Here is a 22413-nt window from a genome sequence, read left to right as displayed (position 1 = left end):
ACTATGGGTCACAATACTGAGAATGCATCTTATCCATTCACTAAGGGTCACAACACTGAGAATGTGTCCTATCCATTCACTATGGGTCACAATACTGAGAACGTGTCCTATCCATTCACTATGGGTCACAATACTGAGAAAGCAGCCTATCCCATCTCTTCACCAGAGTCTAGTGACATCACAACTTCACATCTTCCTCTTCATTGCACAAATTTGCTGGGGTCCCTGGCTTGAGCACTCACATGGTTCAAGAAAGTGATAAACGCAGCATAACCTCAGTACCAGTGTGAATTAGTCTGTTTAGTAATAAATGTTTGTTGCTGAAAGTGATCTTCAATGATTCCAGTGACAAAAGAATGACTTATATTGTGATCGTTCATCACCAGTTCGTAGAACCTTCTGGATGGGTAAATGAACGGGCAACCTCTGTACACATGTCAGATTCTTGATTCATATTGGGCGAGAATCATCTATTGTGTTTATATAGCCTTAGGCTGTGTACACTCGTGCAATAGTTCTCGTCCGATAATCGGCTCAGGGCTGATATCGGACGAGAATCTTGCACGTGTACAGGGCTCATCATCCATCATTCGAACTCTGTCTTGGCGGATCCACAGACGATGGATGACGAACAATCATACATATTGTAAGTAAAGGGGGAGAGAGCACAGCAGAGTGCCGCTCCGTCGTTCACCCGCTCCCCTCTCCGTAAAGCAGAATAGTGCTGTATGTACAGCGCTCATTCGTGCATAAATCAGTCATTAGTCGTTGAAAAGGATCGTGAAAGATCCTTTCCAACTACAATTATTGCATGTGTGTGCATAGCCTTAGCCCTGACAGATCTGCTTCAAGTTGTTTTTGTTTTATGGTATTACATATAAACAAGCACAATGATAAACAGCTAGGAAAAATATTTGTGATGCTGACAAAAAAATAAATATACTGCAGTTACAAACAACTATTTGTCCCAGTAATGATCCCCAGCATATTCTTCAATAACCCCGATGCCCTCTTGATTCCTAAAATCATAAAAAATAGTTTTTGTATGCAACGTTATGTTGATACATTTTAAACCTGAGTTTTGCAGTGTTACATATTATTTTGTCATTATGTTGAATTTAAAAAATGTAGCTTAACCAATAGAAAGTGTGCTTGGTCTGACCTATTTATCCTGCCTGCTTTTCATTTTCACATTCATGGTTTTCTTGTAAGAGCAGCACCACACCCACTGATATCTACCCGTCACTCTTTTGCTGTGTCTCAGGTGTGAGTTTAAAATCTGACACCATTCAACATGAAGTTTACACACAATGCTGCTTCTCCTGGGGACTGGAAATGGGATGCTCAGAACTAAACATTGCATTCATGCTCCAGGTATTTACTGAGCACTATGATTATTATTATCAAACAGGATTTATATAGCGCCAACATATTACGTAGCGCTGTACAATAGATAGAGGTTGCAAATGACAAACGAATAGAGACAGTGACACAGGAGGAGGAGAGGACCCTGCCCTGAAGAGCTTACAATCTAGTAGGTGGGGGAATTAACAGACAATAGGAGGGGAGATTTGTAGTGGTAGGAAGCAGTGATGGAAAGAAGGAGTGACAGGCAACAATGGTAATTATAATGCCTGGGGAAACCCTTATACGAGAACCTGTTACCTTGGAAGGGTTATATGATATCAGCCTCACATGTATCATTTACAAAAAGTCAACTACCTTACATGATTAATAATTTAATGATTTGGATGTGATCAGGAGCAGCAAAGCACACCCAAACGAAGCGTGCTTGTGTCTCCAATCTTTCCTCCAGCCTCTGATGGTTTATTGGCATTCGATATTGATTGTGTAGTGCCACAGGCTGAGGTTTCTTTCTTTGACACCAACATCACAGCTGTATTCTATAGTGTACCCATGCATTCCACACACCAAGAATTGTCAGATGCCAAAGACACTAATGGAAGTTGTAGTTTTCAATCAATGGCCAATGATATGGGTGGCTAAAGAGGTAAGAATTTCTGTTGCAGAATACTCCCCCTTTTTTTATGTTGACAGAGTAGAATATTATTACTTATGTAAAGCTGATGACGTTTACATGTAGAGATAAATATAAATGTACAACACATTACATATAAAAACATGTCTGGAATCCTAACATAGGCAGCTAATATCTACCAGAAACACATCAGATCCATCTTCAACCCATTGAATCTTCCAACAATGATTAAGCGGGCATTTATGATTTAGGTATAATACTAGGTGCTGCTTTTACTTCCATGAGCAGCAAACACAAGTTTGTGTTCAATATCCCACACCTTCAGAAACCAATCAGGTTTTCTCCATACAATGCATTCCTGCCTATAATTGCATAGATATTCAATATATTATTGTTAAATGTCAAAGCAATCTACAAATGCAAATTGATATAGCAATGCCTGGTGCTTCCTTTTGCCCCATCCAGGAGAAACAGAAACACCTTAGCACGTAAGAGCAAAATAGATGACGAAAACCAGCACCAGCCTATGGGCGAGGAGGGAGAATCCTACAAAATGAAGTAATGAATGATAATCTTGCATGTACAATAAATACTTGTATATGAAATAAGCAATGTGTAGCTATTATACGATACAATAGGTGGAATAAATATACAAATGCAATAGTGGTATGCCAAGTGCACCCAGGCATAAAATATCCTTCCATGCAACAAAGTGCAATCTGATTGGTTGCTATGAGCAGCTGCACTTTGCAAGTCAGTGGTGATTTTGCACTGTGCTGCTGAATAATTCTGATCGTTAACCCTTTCCGTGCCAGATGACATCAAGCTGTGCATTGCTGTTGTCATACAATTACTCTGTATTTATCTGGCACAATTCACTCAAATAACTATGTTTATTTATCCATGCAAATGTCATTTCTAAATTTTATTAGATTTAGCTGAAAATATTTTTAATAAAGGTTCTTTTCCTGCTGTGTTAGTTTGTCAAATTGAGCAAACAATTAATTTTATTAAAAAATATTACATGATAATCATATAGACATGTCATGCATGGGCAACTAAAGACTTGGTTACATTATTGCCAATAAATAGCTTGATTGCTGGAACCTTGTATTGAAGCCCAGAATGGAACAGATTTATTTGGATCATTGGAGTAAAAGAACGCTTGACCCAGTTTCAATATATTTTTGCTGCCAGTAATGTCGATGAGATGCCTTTCGGTTGTGGCCTAGGTGGACCTTCAGATTATCAATACAGACATAGAAAACTGGCTAAAGACAAGTAATGAAGAATACAAAATAAAGAGTTTCAAGCAAAAATGAAAATAATTCAAATTTACATTTTACTGTCAGTGTAGTTCAATGTCATCCACATACACTATACAAGGCAGATGGATGTGAAGGTTCCTGGGTTATTAGAGGGACCCCATGAGATAAAAAAAAGGGTTTCCCCATCAGTACACAGGGACCCCCATTCTTTAGCTCAGCAGTATAGGGGACCCTTGGATCTATAGCATTAGAGCAAAGAAAAGCCTAGCACTTGGATATCATGGCTGTCTGATGTGAGCTCTGCAATGGATCCATGCCCCCCTCCCTTCTTTCTTACTGTGATCCTAGGGATGTTCTTCTTTCCTTGGTAGGACATGTTGGCAGGGTGTGAGCCCCTCTTTCCAGCAGATCAGGGGGTCCTGGGCTCCAAGGCTTCCTATGTTATTGTGCAGGGCTCAGATGGTGGTGGGGGATGTGGCTTCTTCTTTTTTTTTATTGTTGTTGTCACAGGCTCTGTGGCTCCCCCTGCACTGGAATAAGCTGTCAGCCTGGCTCCTTCATTACAATGCAAGCCTCATCCTGCAAGCTCCATCCAGGGGCCTCTCCTAGGGCCAGGATCCAGCCTCCCTCCCCTTCCCCCCAGCAGAGGGCAAACAAAAGACATGGATCTACAATCAGCAGAATCACATGGCCAGCAATGCACATGGGGCTGCATAGGATGAGTATGTGTGCATGCAACTTCATAGCATCCTTCCAGGGAGAGATCTGAATCAGACATTACAGCCATGTGTATGGGGAACTGAGTATCATCAACCTTCCAGGAGAGATCTGCAATTTTGTAATATATGTCCAGGAGGGCTCTGCACAGATCCTAGACATGACATCCTCTATAAGGAGCTCAGCAACTTTGTATCATCCTTCCAGGGGCTCTACACAGACCCAAACCATGTATATGGGGAGCTGAACAGCTTCTTCCTTGCAGGGGGCTTGCAGGGGGGCTCTGTACTGACCCAATCCATGTATATTGGGAGCTGAGCAGCTTCTTCCTTGCAGGGGGCTCTGTACTGACCCCAAGCACCCCACTACAGCAAAATGTATACACTGCAAGTGGGGTAATTGAGAAGCTGGCATATCAATGGACAACATTGGTTCCAGCCGAACATACACCAATAAAATATATTAAATATCAATTGATTAAAAGAACCAAGTCTTCTTTGAGACTTTAGAGGGCGACCACCTTTAGTACATCATACAGTGGGTATATATTAAGCATAGAGACCCATTACAAATGAGTTACGTTTTCAAACTATTGGAAAGTGACAATTACTTCTAGTAATACCCCTCTCTCAATGTACACTATATACATAAATATGTCAAAGTAAACACCCACTATAGTATTATTCATACCTACCCATAGTGTAGTATATACACCTTCCCCAAAAATATACAATTTCCCTTACAATGTAGTATATACATATCTTCCCATAGTATAATAAATTACTGATCACCCCAAAATATAATGTATACCTTTATCCCCCAAACTATATAAGTATATAACGTATAGAATATACATACCTCCCCCATTGCTTTTTATATACATACTTTCTTCCATAGTATTGTTTACATTAGTATTGTATACATTACATTATATAGTATGTATACATTATATAGAATATACTTACTTCCCTTAATTTATAGAAAGCATTATCTACCATTTATTAGTATATACATACTTCTCCATAGTATAGGCGGTATACACATATAATTTAATATATATTTACATATTTTATTTCACCCATAGTATAGACTATAGAATATACATATCTTTACCATATTATTATAAACATACTTTCCCCAAAGCACAGTATAGGGCATTCATCTTAGAGTACAGTACATGCCTACTTTTCCAAAAGTATAGTAAATACGCCCCACTATAGTACAATATATATATACTTTCCCTAAAATATATACGTAACCCCCCCCCTCCCCAAAGAAAAAAAAAATATAGTACATTCATACCTCAACCACAAACAAATAAACATGAAATAAAACAGGAGAAAAATAATACAAAAAATTATCCTCTACTAATAATAATCAACCCAAAGTATTACTACTACTGCAAATATTATGATAAGATGTAATGCCAATATTAAGAAAAAATAGTTACCATTCACAGCTAATATAAATATTATTATGTAACATTGCTACTGCTAATAATATTAAACCATCTTACAGCAATATTGCTTATAAAATAACAACAATTTAATATTGAGATACCAAAACTACTAGTAATACAAGCAATAATGTGATTCCAACATAATTGCTAATAAATAAATAAAAAAATAGAATGAAATACAAATACCATAAAATAATAGTTATAAAGCAACACTGCCACTAACTCTAAGAACAAAATAATAGGAAAAACATTTGGTATATAACATATATAACATAATGGTATATAACTATTTATTTTAAAATATTAGCCAGCAGACACCTAGTATAGAATTATTTCTCATTCTGGCATTACCTGACTATGTTTAGTTGGTGCAGCCACAGTGACAGGTACAGGTCCTTTATGGTCCACCTTCTCAGCACTTCCCAGTCCATCCACACTGCCCAAGCTGCTGCTCTCACTGCCGGATTCACTGAGCCCATCAGAACCAGTACCAGAACTGCTCCCATCCATCTTCTTATTGCCATTTTTCTTGCCAACGCTTAGGGACTCAAAATTGATAGTTTTATTTTCAAAGGCCCCCTCCACGTTGCAGAACATCCCCCCATATTTCTGCCTGGGTTTTGGACTTCCTGACCCCAGTTTGGAGAAGTAACTGGGCACTTCTTCATGGACTTTCTCTGTTTTACTCCTGTCTGCCATGTCTGCTGGTTTGCTGGTTCTCTGCAGGTTGTCCTCTATGATAATCTGAAGTGATGTGTGCTCCTGGTCTGCCAGGCTCAATTTGAGGAAGGGCCACTGTCTAGAATGTGTCACATAACCCCCTGGGGTTATAATACCCCAGCTGGCAGCTCCATTTAGGGCTGACTGAGCTGTCCAATGGGTGTGGTGCTGAACTGGGGAGAATTATACACTGGGGCAGGCTGGCTTGTCACTGCTTAGGCTGCACATATACATATATACAGATATATATATATATATATAAAAAGTTTAATGATACATTTTATTTCCTCTTTCTTCTTCCTTGCATCACTGCCTAATATTAACGGTAAATTCAGTTTATCCAACTCTTTTACTCTTTAAAGTAAAATACAAATATTTGTACATTTATGTAACTCCTGAACCAGCAGTCCCCTCAAGTGGTAAATGTACCGCAGCCTCAACGCCAGTGTGAATTAGCTCTTGGGACAAGTTTAGACCTTCAATGGTGGCTGTGGCAAATCGCAGTTTCCAAAAGCAACATGCCGCTTTTTCGCCTTATGGTTTGCAGATGTGCGCCACAGCTTCATGTAAATCTGATTGTCCCACCAAGCCACACAGCCATACAGCCAGGATCGGAAAGCACAGTTTTACACTATGGGCCTCATTAATGAAAGCTTTCCGAGGCTGGAGGGGATACACTTTCATCAGTAAATCTGGGTGATCCAGCAAACCTGGAACTGATCTGGTCAAAAAATTTGCTAGTAAATAGCTATTGATTTTAAGAAGTCCATTCCAGGTATGCTGGATCACCCAGCTTTACTGATGAATGTGTATCCTCTTCAGCTTTGGAGAGCTTTCATAAATCAGGCCTTATGAGTCTAAAGGGGTCATATAAGTGGACATATTTCTTGTGATTTAACTTTTAAAATTCTGTTGCTTAACGTTGGGAAAACATCTGCTTATAGTAATCAATAGGAATGCCACAACATTTTACACGTGGTTGTGTAACTTTTTTTGAGTATTGAAAACCCTTGTATGCAGTGGTGGATGATCTACCGAACACCAATAAATGTTTGTACTTTTTTGCTATTTTTCAGTATCTTGGAGGACCAGAAGAAAAGAAATCACCCAGGATCCTCATTCCCTTTAATGAGGAATGAGAATCCCATTGTGTCTGTATGGTAGTAGGAACATCGAATATTCGCCAGAGAAATGCACAATTAATGCTGGAATAGTGCTGAAAAAATGCAGCTCAATGACAAGCCTTAATGTTAGGAAAAAAACAAACTTTAAATTAAAAACAGCCTACAATATTCACTTAACATGACATATATTTATTGTACAGCGCTGCGTAATATGTTGGCGCTATATAAATCCTGTTTATTAATAATAATAATAATATTAATATAGCATGGTCACAAGGTTTTGTGTCAAATGAATATTAAAAGAATAATTATTATTAGAATATTATTTGAATTGGAAAAGAACAGTAGTAATGTTACCTATGGCAACAACATTGCACTACTATTTTCCAACTGGCTCTTCCAGCTGTCACAAACCATGAGCACAATGCAGGAGTTTTGCTTACTGCTTTGTTCCTCAGGAGTGCAGTGATTTTATTGTAACAGCTGCTATTCCATTTGTTAGTTCTAGTTTATGTGTCCTTTTTTTCCCTAATGCCTGGACTTGGATTTATGTAGTGTTTTCAAGGGTTTTAAACCCAGTGGGTTACACCTAAAAAGCAATAGATATATAAAATACCCCTGTTTTTGGTAAGAGGCTAAATTGTGTAAAAATATGCAAACATTAAATTCCTCCAATATGTTTTATAGATTTGGTGGTGTTTGTATCAGTTTGCAGTCATTTTAGGTTGTTTGAATGTCCTGTGTAGCCATACATTACCATAAATAGATATTTAACACATGAAATAATTCAAAAGTATGAAAAGTATTACATGGTGCTAGATTTTTTATAGACATTGATCTCTCTTTAGGCTGGGGGAATGATGGTTGAATTGAAAAAAAAAACACACACACAGGTTTTGTATACATGGTTTTATGCATTTGTCAAGTAAAAAAGAACAATTTATACAAAGCAAGTTTTACTAGTAATATGTTTCAGAAAATGTGCAAAAGAAATCATCCCGTGCATCCTCTTACTATGGTATATAGTGCTGTTTGTTTATTTTGTTTTATATTTATATCTTTTTTTTTTCTATATTTTTCAATAGAATACAATTTCATTAAAAATAAAACAAATACAAAACAAAGAGTTAAACAAAGGATACACAAGAGAAATAACATAGAAAAATTTCATAGAAAGAACAAACAACCTGCAGCTTAAAGATCTGACAAGGGCAGGGCTAATAAATGGAAATTGCCAACCGAGAGGTGTTTATACAAAAGAGCTACATGCAAAATATGTACAAGATTACAACATACATGTAAAAGATTTATAAAAACAAGGGGATAGAAGCTAAAATGAGCCTGAAGAATTGGAAAGCAAGCCAGCCAGGAAAGGGTTTTCTAAAAGACTATATTAATCTGAAACAAAGGGTCCAGTGTGGGAATGTGAAAAGGTAAGAAAGATACATGTGGTTAAAAAAATGGTTAAAAAAAGAAAAAAAAAAGACAAAAACAAAGAAAAGAAAGAAGCAAAAACAAGCAAGCAGTTAGTGAAGTGGAGAGGAGGGGGAAAAGGGAAGGATGTGACCTGAAGAACGCCACCCCAAAGACCAACCCAGGCTTCAGGTCCAACTTCAGGCTTTCTGGCATCTTCAGTCAAGAACTTACCCAAAACAATGTCTACAGGATGATAAATTTGCATCCAATGGGCTTGATTTATTAAAGCTGAATAGGATACACTTTCATCAGTGAAGCCGGGCAATCCAGCAAACCTGGACTGGATCTAGTCCAGGACTGAACAAATTTGCTAACAAACAGAAAATGACTTTTAAGAAAGTCATTCCAGGTTTGCTGGATCACCCAGATTCACTGATGAAAGTGTATCCTCTCCAGCCTTGGAGAACTTAATAAATCAGGGCGGATAACTTATGATATGACAGATTTGAACCATGTTCTGTAGTCTTATGGTCAAGACTTTATCACATAACTAAATTCTCTTGTGTGTTCCTAGTCTTTCAGGCTGACATAGATAGAATGATTTGCAGTCCACAATTTGCAGGAGCAAGGTATCCCTTTTGTCTGGGTCACCATTAAAGATCTTTTTTTTAATGGGTGGCCCCCTATTGATTGTCAGCATCGATCTCAGGATCATGTGAAAACACGCCCCACCACTAGGGGACAACTGGGAAAAATTAAGGTGGCGGTGGAGTAGAAATCAAAAAGTTGCATGTAACATCTTATTATCATCAAAGTTGAATGAAACATCTAACCCCCATGTACTTGTTAGGTCACAGGAGAACACAACTTACTCCAAGCTAACATTTCTTTTCTAATCAGCAAATATAATGGTGAAAGTGTCTTTCTGCAAATATTGTTCATTTTATTGGCTGCTCCCTTCAGCTGGAATTTTTTTTATTGAGGTTTCCAGACTTAGGGTAATTACATAGTACACATTCAATGACCGGAATCATTAAATTCCTCCAAAGAGTTGTAAAGCTGATGAATCATTACATTTACTTACCAGGGCTCTTACCTTACACTGGAGCCAGTGATGGTAGAATAAAGATTTATAATCCTAATAATAATAAGTAAATGTATATTCAGAGTTAGGAATGAGCCAATATGAGCATTTTCCAAAAATGTTTACAAAAATAGGCAGGTTTTAGTAAAAGTTATAACTAATCTAATGTACCCCAGCCAATTATTTAAAGTTATAAGGGGGGGGGTTGTTTTAGGGGTTCCTCCATGGTCATTGAGGTCAGGGCTGCACGCTTTGCCTGAAATACTGAGCTCAGAGCTCTGCTTTCTGTCTGATGCATTTTGCTTATGGTTGTACTCTCAGACTGGGGCATTGTGCACATATCTTCTATATGTAGTGTTGAGATTAGGACATTGTATCTGGGGAGGAAGGCCAATGGAAACATTTTTAAAATCCTGTGATTATGTCTCCTAAATATTCCCTGGCAATCACTTGGATGATGCTCATCCTATGATAGAATATAATGTCATGATACACATAATGTCTAAGGTAAGTTTAATATGGGTGTGGGTGGGGGATGAGTTGATTTTCACTCTCTGTGGTTATCATGTTCTTACTAACAATATTACAAAAAGTGTTATAAAATGTATCCAGCAGTGGTACTTTCCCTTTACAAAAGAAAGTGTAGTTCTTATGCAGCCCGTCTTATTCCTTCCTTTGTACTGCAGCTTCCGCAAGACCATTTTTGTCATTTTATACTTCCAAGAGCAGCAGATATCTGTATTCTCCAACCAAAGATAAATATTTTCAGAAATACACAGGAAGATGAAAAAAGAATCCAAGTGGTGGTTGACCAAATGTATATTCATTATTTAGCATTTATACCAGAGATGTTTTATAATTCCACTGCTTTTTATAGTTACTTTGAAGATGTCAAATTCAGAAAGAAATGCTGGAGAAAAAGTTCAACAATTTCATGATAATTAATTCAGAAAAAATTATATCAAGTAGAGTTGGTTTTTGGATTTAAGTCATAATACAGTGGTACCTCGGTGTAAGTCTGCTTTGGAATAAATCAAACTTGGTATAAGTCCTGTTTGGACACCAAAAATTTTGCTTGGTATACAACCTTTGTTTGGAATAAGACTTGTGTGCTAGAACTTGTATGGGTCTCTCTGTAAATTACATAACATCTCCTCCTCCTCCCTTCTTAGCACAATCCTAGTAGGCACTTGACTCTTCCCAGCAAGGTAAAGTGAGGTTAAATTTTCATTGCTTTTGTATTTATGTATTTTAGTATTAAGCAATGTTTTAATTATTTTATACAACCCCATCAATGAATTTTTCATGGGAACAGATTAATCATTTTCCCTTTGTTTCTTATGGGAAAATTTTCTTTGGTATAAATCCTGTTTGGTATAAGTTCAAGGATCTGGAACGGATTAAGGACTTATACTGGGGTACTACTGTAAGAAAATATTTTAAGGACGACTTACATGTATCATAGTTAAAATAAAAGTGTTCCTAATAATTTAATGTTTTTTTGTTGGAATAGGGAGAGGCTTAAACCTCTGTAAACTTCCAAAGTGCTGCTATTTCTGACAGCTAGTCTCACCAGATTTGGTAATGTCTCTACTGTATTGTTTACTGTTCTCTTTGCTGGAGGCTTCTCATTGGAAGCAAAGTAATGCATCTACCAAGAGTAATACCTTCACATATAGACACAGTTGGCCTGATTTATTAAAGCTCTCGAAGGCTGGAGAGAATACACTTTCATCAGTGAAGCAGTGTGATCCAGAAAACCTGGAATGGATTTATTCAATGTCATTTGCTATTTGTTAGCAAATGCTTTGAATCCTGGATCAGATCCATCCCAGGTTTGTTGGATCACCCAGCTTCACTGGTGAAAGTGTATTCTCTCCAGCCTTGGAAAACTTTAATAAATCAGGACCGATAACTTATGATATGACAGATAACTTATGATGGGATGATAATAAATCAGGGTCAGTGAGTAACAAGCCATACCAAGTCAGTAATCCGGAAAAAAAAGTTTCAGAATGACTGCAGGGGAAACTTTGCAGTCAAACCTTTAAAAGGTTAAAAAATAAATAGCTGAGCCATTTTGAACCAACAGTTTTATTAAAAATTCAACAATAAATTAGATACTTTACAAATAAATATAAAGTCTGTAATATATATATATTTATAGATATTTATCATGTTACATTACAAAAATATCTTTAAAACTTTTAACCAGCAAACAGAAAAAAAAATGTCCCTTCAATTACCTAAAGTTAACCATTTGATCACTATAACAAACATGACAGTCTAAAGATATGTTTATCCACACAGCACGGACTAAGGGCACCTCTTGCCATGTAATAAATACAATTTGTACATGATTTACATTGGATTTTGTACAGCAGATACATTGGATACAAAAAAGGTAAATACATGAATACATTATTCCACCTTCACAATTCCCTGAGTCTAAACTAAACCCATTACTGTGCTAAAAGACACTAGCATAGTTAAGGTACTGATGGTGTGACTGCTGTAGGGACCCTTTGGGCATCACAAACTACCCCCAAGTAAATAATATTTGTACAAGAGTTAGTTTACAAGCTGTGTAAGGCACTCAGGGGTGTACCAAAGGCTACAGACAGGAGTTAGACTTACATGAACAACCACAATACAGAAATAGCTGGAACACGGCGTGTCTGTGGTGCTCTGGGGTTGATCCACACAAATTTGGATTAAAAGAAAGAGTTTGTGACCCACAACAACCGAACAGATCAGAGCGGTCTCTGGGTTTTGGGCAATATTAGAGGCTACCTAGGGCATCGTAGTTGGCTAGTGTGCAGCTACTCCACCAATTCCCCAAATCTTTTCTTTTGTCCTGGATGCCACCAAATCATATTTCATTCTGGCTTTCCAATTTTGCCAATGGTCAGTGCTAACTTTGACTTTTGGTGATGCTGTCTAATTTTTAGGTTATTAGACTGCTTTCTTGTGTGGAACTGGCATCAAAATTGTGCACAGAACCGAAGTTGCTCTGCCCCCTTCCGAGTCACAGAAACATGAATAGGAGGTAACATGCCAAGAAGGAAGAAAAAAACTAAACTCAGAATATACAGAACAAAGATAAGCACATGTATGTGATTTCTTTTTGGGGTGGCAGAGCTTGTTTTACACTATGGAGGGTCTGGTCAGGACATGTCTATAGGGCTGGGCAAGGGTGACAGGTATTCTTAACCGGGGTGGGTACTTACTATTGGGTGTTTTGTTTGGCAGAATATTAGCATTTGGGTGTTTTGTGCTGCTGGTCATGTCTTGTTGGCTCGGGAAGGGGTGCATAGGAGTGTCTTGCTAGGGTGCACCAAAAATAGCCGAATTCGAATCTGATTACAGCTTTACTTTTGCTATTAATTTAATCATGTGTATACATATACAGGAGGGATTTCTGGTTTCCCTCCAACCAAAAATATTGGACTTTGCAGGGAAAAAAAAACACAAATATGTATGAAGTAATAATTAAAATAATTCAACCATGTTAATGAAAAGGTGCAGAAGGCCCCTAGGATAGAATACTGTCCTTCCCATTCTCATACATCAAAACCATGTAAAAATGACGCCATGAGATTTTATTTTTTTAATTCATGCTGCAAGATCTGATTGGTTGTGTGGGGAAAACATTAAATTCTTTTATCTCCAACGTTAACAAATGAGGTGCATTGTGTGTACCTTTAGGGTTAGCTATGCAAGACGTACCTCAAGTTCAGTTTAGTTCAGACAGAAATGACAACATCTTTGCTCACATTAAATGGAAATGAGAAACATTTATGTGAATGTAAGTTGTAATACAACACTAAGTAATCATGATTATTTGTATCGATAAATAGAATGCAATACAATAACTGCATAATTATAAAGTGTGATATAAAGCTCTACATGCAGAGTGCTCAACAGCAACCAGAAGATGCAAAGTGCAATGGTAAAGGGCAGGAATGGTCATGCAGGGGAGGAGAAGGAGTAATGAACAAGGATGGGGGTACAGAAGTATACTGAAACCCAGTTAAAGTCTTGTAGCTTTTTTTCTTTATGTGTGATTTGAAGCTGATATTTACTTTAAAATCCTTAAACCAAGGGCAATAAAATAAAAACTTACTAAGAGGAAAAAACGAGAGAGACTGAAATCCGATTGCCTCACGAGATTAGGAAGGCATTTTTTTCTCCTGTTGGAGCAAATTGTACCAGGGTTTTTTTTGCCTTCCTCTGGATCAACCATGTCTGAAAAGAGGTCATTTTAATTCTGAGCAGGCTAAGCAGAGGAGTGCAGAAAAATTGGTTGGGCACCAGCTCTGGTCCTGGTTCCTGTAGTTCGGGCAAAGTCCAGCTTATCTGGGGTTAGCACATGACTTGTAGACATCCATTTTAATAGAAATGTCACATGAGACTCAATAGGATAGACGCTGTAGCCTGGCTCAAGCAACAAATGGACTCACTGCTTTCATGCAATGGTGCTAAGAGGAGAAGAAAAGGGATCACTGGTGTTGTTGCAATCTGTATGGCTCAGGCAAGTAGAACATAGTTTATGAAAATGAAGGTTGGTAGTACACGTTCTCTATAAATAAACATCCATTTCTTTTACTTCAATTGGGCTTTAAAGGGTAGTCAGAAGGTACGTGGAGATAGTAGGTGAGAGACAGTAGGTTAAGGGGAACATTAGGTTATGGAAAGTAGAGGAGTAGCAAGAGAATGAATGACACCCATGGGCCGATGGCAGAGAGCAAGGACACAGATGGTGGAGAAATTCAACCTTAACCAACAAATAAATGCATTCAGGAATAGAAGTACATTAAAGTCATGCACTAGACCTTTACCATTTCTTATTCTTAATAAGGAATCACTCTAAAACATTTCAATTGGGCCAAATGGCAGTAAATACTTTAGCTAAATAACACTGAAAATGTTACATAATACACTGAGATGATGAAACCAACACTTTGGCTCCATAAAGGGTCTTGCCATGTGACGTGTAATGCAGCGGTCACTAACAGGAGGTCCACGAGACAATTTTGGTGGTCCGCGACCTGTGTTGGAGGAGTGGGCCGGTTCTGGCCTCACTCTGTCACTCTGGGGGAAGTTTCTTCCCTTTTGAGTGACACGTGGCTCCCCATGCATGCGCGGTCTGGAGTCCGTAAATTTAGTGGTCCATAAGGTCCAAAAGGTAGGCGACCACTGCTGTAATGGTCACCATGTGGGACACAGATTATGGCATAAAGCTAAGCTCACATGGGGGTCTGGCCTATTCTAATTTGGTTGGACCAGTTCCAAGACGGACATCTCAGACACTTTGTTGGAAGGTGAAAAAGTATAAACAGAAAATTATTTTCTGGGAATGGCTGATTTTTACCAGTCACTCATCACAGGGTTTTCTTTCCTTTTACATTCGATGATATAAATGAGGTGAGTAGTCAAACTTGAGCAGCTCTGAATATTCAGTTATAGTACCTGTATAGACAAGTCACCTCTCATCATCCACTGTCACTCTATCAGTCTTTTAATTGACTGTGACTCCTTCTGTGTAGACTGTTTATCTGATCACCACACATTACTGCAGAACATGTCAGGAATATATTCATTATTGTTAATTCATCAGTCTGCAGCTTCTCAAATCCAGGTCCAGTAATGCCAACTGTCTGGCTTTTTTATTCATACCATGAAAGAAATACATTGCTAACCTTCTAAAAATGCCAACTGGCTTGCTGCATTATTAATTCAATGCTTTGGGTTACAGATTGCAGCAAATACAATTATAAATGATTATCTGTATTCTTCATCACAGCTTACTTTTTATTAAGTCTTCTACCACTGCTCATCTACCATTGAGTTACCTGGCTTTTACACTCAGCTTGTGTGTCTTCAGAAATGACAATTACAAGGTCAACGCATGCTGAATAGATGACATAGAACTCCTATAAGTCCCATTTTGGCACAATTATACTATTAACTAGCAGATGTATGTTGAGAAGAATTTTGTTGTAGCTCTCCACCTTTAACAGCAATAGAAATCATTTGCCTGTTTGGTTAAATAATTGCCTGGTAGCATCTGAAATGAGTTGTGTTATACAGCATACAACAAAAAATGTGGCGGTATTGGTTTCATTCAGTAAGACAATAGGCAAAGGGCAGTGTGTAAAGCAGGGATAGGCAAACTTTTATGGCAAGTAGGCCATTTCAGGGGTGGGCGGGAGCACAGTAGGCCGCACTCTGAGTTCGTCCTAATGGCTCCGTCCACCACCAGGGAACGCCCCCTGAATTGAAATCCCTGTCCTCCATATGCATTGTGGAGGAGAGGGATTTCCCTTCAGGGAGCCTTTCCTATTTACCGCTCCGGCGGAATATCAATATTCCGCCGGCCACGGTAAATAGGGGAGCAACAGCAAGGAGGCGGCACCGGAGCTCCGGCGGCTCCGGCTCTGGTAGTTCCTAACGTCCCCTGGCAGATCCGGACGGCAACCCGGAGCATTAGGCCGGATCAGTCAGGGGGTGTTAGGCTGGAACAAACTACCAGCTAGGCCATATCTGGCCTAAAGGCCGGAGTTTGCTGACCCCTGGTGTAAAGGATACTAACCCACAGCAATGAATCCAAAATCTGAAAGCTGATTGATCAACAAAAGAAACTGAACAAAGAAAGCTGTATGTGCTCTCCCCTCATTAGGAGGAGGACTCTTTTTACCTGGCCACACATATGCAAAGAAAGCAATTTTGGGAGAACCTGCCTCAACTAAGAAAATGTAAACTGATTCAATCTGCCTGTGTATAGCTAGCTTCAAAAAAATGTCTTGGTCTTTTTTAAGCTTAAAAAGACGCTGCAGGTCTTGGCAGCTAGCAGGAAACATAGTTATATATTAACCTAGGTATGCCCTGCAACCTGCAAATGGAACCCCAACCAATATTTCTATAATAAAAATCCTTTTTTCCTGGTCTTCTGTAATAATCTAATTTTCTGAAATACTGAATTTGGGATTTTTATTACCTCTATATTCAGCATGTGCAATGAATCTAAATAATAAATGAGCTCCATGTATGAGCACAGTGTCCCCATACTGATGCAGAATATCATGAACCATTTGGTTGACTTGACTTCTGGTGAACATAGTCTGTCAATGATACCTCCCAGGTTTGCTTCATAACACTTAACAATGTGATTGTTTATATAGTGGTGAAGACCACCCACCTGCCAAGAATGGCGAAGGGAACCCCACTCTCCACATGACTAACGATCATTATTTTGCTGGATGCCTCACACCTATCTATATACACCAATACCATAGTTATGTTTTGATGATGTGCAGTCCATTATGGCAGCCCTTAAATGGGCTACCAATGCATAAAAATGAACAAATATTGGAATCTACACTTTTTTTTCCCAAAATACACACCACATTACTGTCTTGGGTGCATGAATACATTACCACAACTAATCAATGTCAAGTCAGCCCTAAAGTCATGGAAAAAGATGAAAGCTAGGACTGGGCTTCTGTGCCATCTGCACCATCTTTAGAAGGGCCCCATGAGTTTCTTGAGTAGTCACCACCTAATTGGCTATATCTTATTTAGTAAATGTTGTCATTAGAACAATCCCAGCCTGCTTTAAACCATAAAGAACATTGATGGGTCTTGTCATCGCAAGACTCACCTAAAGACGTCTTTCATGGTAAAGCAATCCTAAATAAGGATTTCTGTTATGGGTCCGTTTAAGTGAAATGCTTTTGAAAGGGTACCTGTAAAGACATCCTTAGGAGGTACCTGAGAGTGGACAGCCTTTGATCATGTTCACAATTATGTCACACCTGTTCAACCTACTAAGGTTACTGACATTGAAGAAAAATATATAAAAATGGTCATTTTAGGGATTTAACCAGTAGATATTTTAGACTATTATTTTTATTTCATTATCATATAAATTAGAAATGCACAGTTAGCATGAAAATGATTTTTTATGCTTCTGATAACCCGACTTTTGATTTTTATTTGCTGTGACGGTGTATCCAACTACAGAAGAATTATAACTGTGCACAACTCAATTGCCTATACTGAAGGTTACCAATCTGCTGAATTAAATTACTTTTTTGCAATTGCTGTTGGTGTCCTGGGTACCACAAACGTTAGTAAGTTTCACAAAAAGGGTTAGCTTTTACGCTTCTACAGTCTGGAGTGTTCCTATTTTAACAAACTGGACCAATATGCAGTAGAAAAAGTTCATAATGCTGGTCACTTGATGACATAAATATATATATTAGCTCTCTTAAGTATAAGTAACATCACACACTGGGGTTGATTTACTAAAACTCTGCTGACGTCATACATGCAATCAAGTGCAAGCAAAAATCCTGTTTTCTTAGATTTCTTTGCACATGATGGTGCATTCTTTGCAAGGTTAATTCATGGATCTAAATGAAATATACCTTGCAAGGTGATAAATTCTCCTTGGTAAGTGAACAGCCTAAAATCCCTTATAAAATCAGCCCCAGTGTGTTTCTGGCCATACACAAGAAGATCTTTTCCTAAAGAAGAAATAAGCTAGTACTCCTGCAATCACTGCATACTACATATAAATTGATGTTTTTCATGAAGAGCATATACAAACACATTGCAATGGTGAGTATTTTTATCCACCATGACTCTATCTGCTGCCTGATTCTTAAATACAGTTTGGGCATTTTTTGCTTTTCTCCCCTCCATAAGCCTCTGACTGACACCACATGTCTGCATGAACAGGGATCAGCTACCCATCTCATATAATAGATCTTTATATATAATTTCCATCATACAACTGTAATTATAAACTAGACTTTACCCAATACATCTGCAGTATTACAATCAACAACATATACATGGAGAGAATCAGCAGCACAATATAAAGCCCCTGTGCACAGCAGAAAATTAAGGCAGGCTATTCCTGAATTCTGGCAGTATCAGTGCTGTGCAGTAAGTAAGTAATGCTGAACAAGCCATGATTGGGATTCCATTATGATACAGAAAAAATGGCAGGGCATCAAGAACTTCCCAGCCATAATATAGATCAGAAACCTATCATAAATCTAAATACTCTTGGGCATATATTACTTACCAGGGTCTTGCTCACCTGAAATTGATTTTTGAGCTATGGATAGATATTGATAGATTGATGAGCCAATTATCTCCTGTAAAAACTATAATTGGGATCCCCTAATTGGTATCTTATTTGCTTTTTTATCCAAAGTCTTAGTATTACTGTGAATATGTGACTTCAGTACATGAAATTAAACATTTAACACAATGGTAGAAGGGAGAAGCTGTGAACCCATGAACCGAGATTCTGCTAGCAGATTGACCCATGATACCGATACAACATGATGCTGGCATCAAACCAGAACTGAAATATCAATTTGGGTACACTGACACTTCCAACCAATACCAAGCAAAAAAAGGGATTGGATTTTAACAAGCCAGTAAATGCATAGCAGCTGGAATGACTTCTTCAGTGATTGTGATGTTTGAATATTGAATGGAATAAGATGGTTTACTGATGTCTGATCCGGCTTACTGCAGCACTCTGGTGTCATGTCTGCAAAAGAAAATCGAAGAAAGACCTATTAAAACTTTTAAAAGCTTTTAAGTATTTTATAGACGTTTGTGACGTTCTATCACATCTCATAAAAAACAAACGCTACGCATAACTAATAATTGATTCGTTTTAGGTTTAAATGAAATCCGCATCCTTTTATAATGAAAGACAGGGTAAGATAAACTTGTAAAAGCTAAATAGTTGAAATGCTTTTAGCAGGAATATTAACAGGTCCATACTGTACAGTTTAACAACCTTTTAAGGATGGCAGTATTATTTATTTTAAAATAAAAGTTTAATGATTAATATAACTGCCTTGTATGGAAAACTAGTAAGGCAAGGCATTATAGCAATGCAACATATTGTGTACTGCATAATATTTAAAATGACATTCATTTATCCTGTACCTTTTTTTTGCACACATTCATATATCATGTACTTATATAAATGTATGTATATTATGTATATTATTAAGACATGACTTTACTGCTGGTGATTAGAATGAAAGGCTGCTTTTAAAGTAAAATGAAAACCCATAAATACAGCGATCATGCTGAAGGTACTCATAAAGCAGACAGAAGCTCCAGGGTCACCCAATTGTTGCTCTGCACGGAAGCTTAAATGGCTTATTGATCACAGGAAATTTTACCAAATCTCAAGTGAGTGAGATTTCCCTGTGTGCAAAGAAAACAAGGGGGACAGACATCTGTCTCAGATCTCCAATATCCATCTTTGTCAATATTCTCCAGTACTCTGATCAGCTTACATTGAATTCATCGTAGCTGTCAATATGAGGAACTGGTGACAGGTTGACGGATTATCTGGTTAAAATAACTTAGTCTGTGTTGGAGAAAAACTTCTTTTTACAACCAGTATAAATTTACCATAAAAAAGGCTTGCCTTATGAAAAAATATGACTATGACATAGCAATTAATAATAATATTAATATTATTATTAAAAGTGTACTGACGCAAATTGTTCACTTACTCTATCCAAAGCTTTAAATAAAAAAAAGTATGTGTTCTTGTATTTTCACATGCATGTGTCATCATATCATATATACTACAGATGACCTTTAATGGTACTATTTGAAAACAATCCCCACTCATTTCAATTATCTAGGTATCTCTAATACTCAGAAACATAACTATGGTTTTTTATGTATTGTCCCAATTAGCTCTGATCCATAAAAATGTATTTAAAGTATTTTATTCCAATAAACAGTGAGTACATATTTTGTATATTGGTAATGAAAAGAAATCAGGAAGTGAGTTTAACCCATTATTAATAATCCTAACCAGTACAAGTTAAATGTGATCAGTCAGCACTGGGCACAATGAGGGCTATAGGCAGATCTACAGCCAAGTTGGACAGTGTCAGCGATTAAGTCATAATGAATTATTAATCATACCAACCTCCTGGATTGAGAATGTTACACACAACACTGAGCATCAAACATTGTTGAGTTAATTCCACCTCTCAAAAAGAGCAGATGGCTGAGGCTATAAACACCCCCTCCATGACGTAGAAAGCCTTCTACTCCTATGACACAATAAACCCATTGCTGGTACAGTATTCATCCAAGCAATTTTACTCATCCCACCCAAAAGACGGGAAAACACCCCTAGGCTACACATATGGAGATGATGCTCTTCTTAGACCACGTCTGTTCCTTTTACAGAATAAAATGAAAGATTTGTAGTTTTACTGCAGCTACTAGGCTGTCAACTGCTAATTTGCACCAACTACACAACAAAGAAGCACAAATTTGGTGGTTCGTCTTTTATTTGAAATAGGTCATGCTTCCCTTAGACTTATTTATTTTTTACAACCCATTGCACGATGCGTAAATGTGAAATGTTTCATTTTAATCAGCGCAAACCACTACAGTACATTGGTATGAGCTGGGGCAGCTTAAATTAGGACAACACAAGTGGTGTTATTTAACCTTTCTTGCATGGGCCCAAAGTGGGACATTTTAATCACAGCTACTGACTTTAAATGAGTTGCAATGCACAATTTTAGGCCTGATTTTGGTCATTGAGGTAATGAACGGATGTTAACTATCATTTTTATCATGTTATGTTCACTGTGTTAAAATTAAATGGGATGCCAATGTTCATTTTATAGACCTGTGGCATTTACATGCATAGCCACCATAGAAGTAACACACTTCAATAGTAAACTAATAAAGTGGAACTAAAATCCCATGACCAACCTATTTGTATTGCATCATAGGGTGACGCCATCTTCATTTATTCTTCCTTCTTCTTTGGCTATTTTGATTGGTCGTGCCAGGATGCACATGCACAGCTCAGCTTTTTTGCATCAGGCAGGTAAGTCAGGTTATTCCAGAAGGAACATCACCTGTGCTTTTCTGCAATAGCCACTCACCTGATTTTTCATTTTGTAGGGTGGGACTTAAATTCTACTTTAATTCTAGGTATGTGTAAGCTATCTTTTAAGAATGCAATGTTATTTGCCTGAGTATCTGATTGCTACCCCTAAAGCCCCATACAGACGTCTGGTAGAGGTCAGAGGATTGTCAGTGGAAATGATCTTTCCCGATCGTGAACAGCAGTTATGGCAGATTGACGATCGGCATTGGGTCCACTGTACACATGGCAGATTTTCACCCAAGCACAACTGTTAGCTTTGGATTACTTATATCTGATGGGTGTAAATAGAATGAAGAGTGCATGCCCAGCCCAATGCAAATGCCAACTTTGTAAAAGTTATGATATGGTCTTCTCATAGGAGCAGGTACCTGTTGTATAGTTTTCTGCTTACAATTCACTTTTAAAATGAAGGTTCTTGTGTGGTCACACTAAATTTGATGGATTTACTGGTCATCAACATAATTAGATCATATTTCTTATACAAAGAAGGGATGAAAGATGGAGTAGCACCTACTGAAGAACCATGAACTGACAAACATTTATGAGTCACGAAGAGGGAGATGACAGCTGGCAGATGGTTTGTTCCAATCTGAACCAATAAACTCTGCAGCAGCAGCTGTGTAGAATCTACAGAGAGGACGAGGCCTTTCTC

The 22413-nt window shown here is 37.8% G+C and overlaps 1 protein-coding gene across 2 annotated transcripts in view; it reads right to left on the bottom strand.

The window, feature by feature from the left end:
- The window catches only part of DPYSL4 (dihydropyrimidinase like 4), a 28982-nt gene extending 22804 nt beyond the window's left edge, over positions 1-6178 (bottom strand). The window contains exon 1 of one of the 2 annotated variants that reach the window (XM_072423988.1): positions 5795-6178. In XM_072423988.1, coding sequence (XP_072280089.1) covers positions 5795-6142 — 348 coding nt within the window. In that variant the 5' untranslated portion in view covers positions 6143-6178. Of the gene's footprint in view, positions 1-3604; positions 3919-5794 lie in introns of those variants that run through there. The other variant, XM_072423989.1, reaches the window with a different exon arrangement.
- Positions 6179-22413: the final 16235 nt, after the last annotated feature.

Source organism: Pyxicephalus adspersus, chromosome 10, assembly GCF_032062135.1.
Source record: "Pyxicephalus adspersus chromosome 10, UCB_Pads_2.0, whole genome shotgun sequence".
Classification (NCBI taxonomy): Eukaryota; Metazoa; Chordata; class Amphibia; order Anura; family Pyxicephalidae; genus Pyxicephalus; species Pyxicephalus adspersus.
The sequence above is the reverse complement of the archived record's forward strand: the minus strand, read 5'-3'. Positions and strand labels throughout refer to the sequence as shown.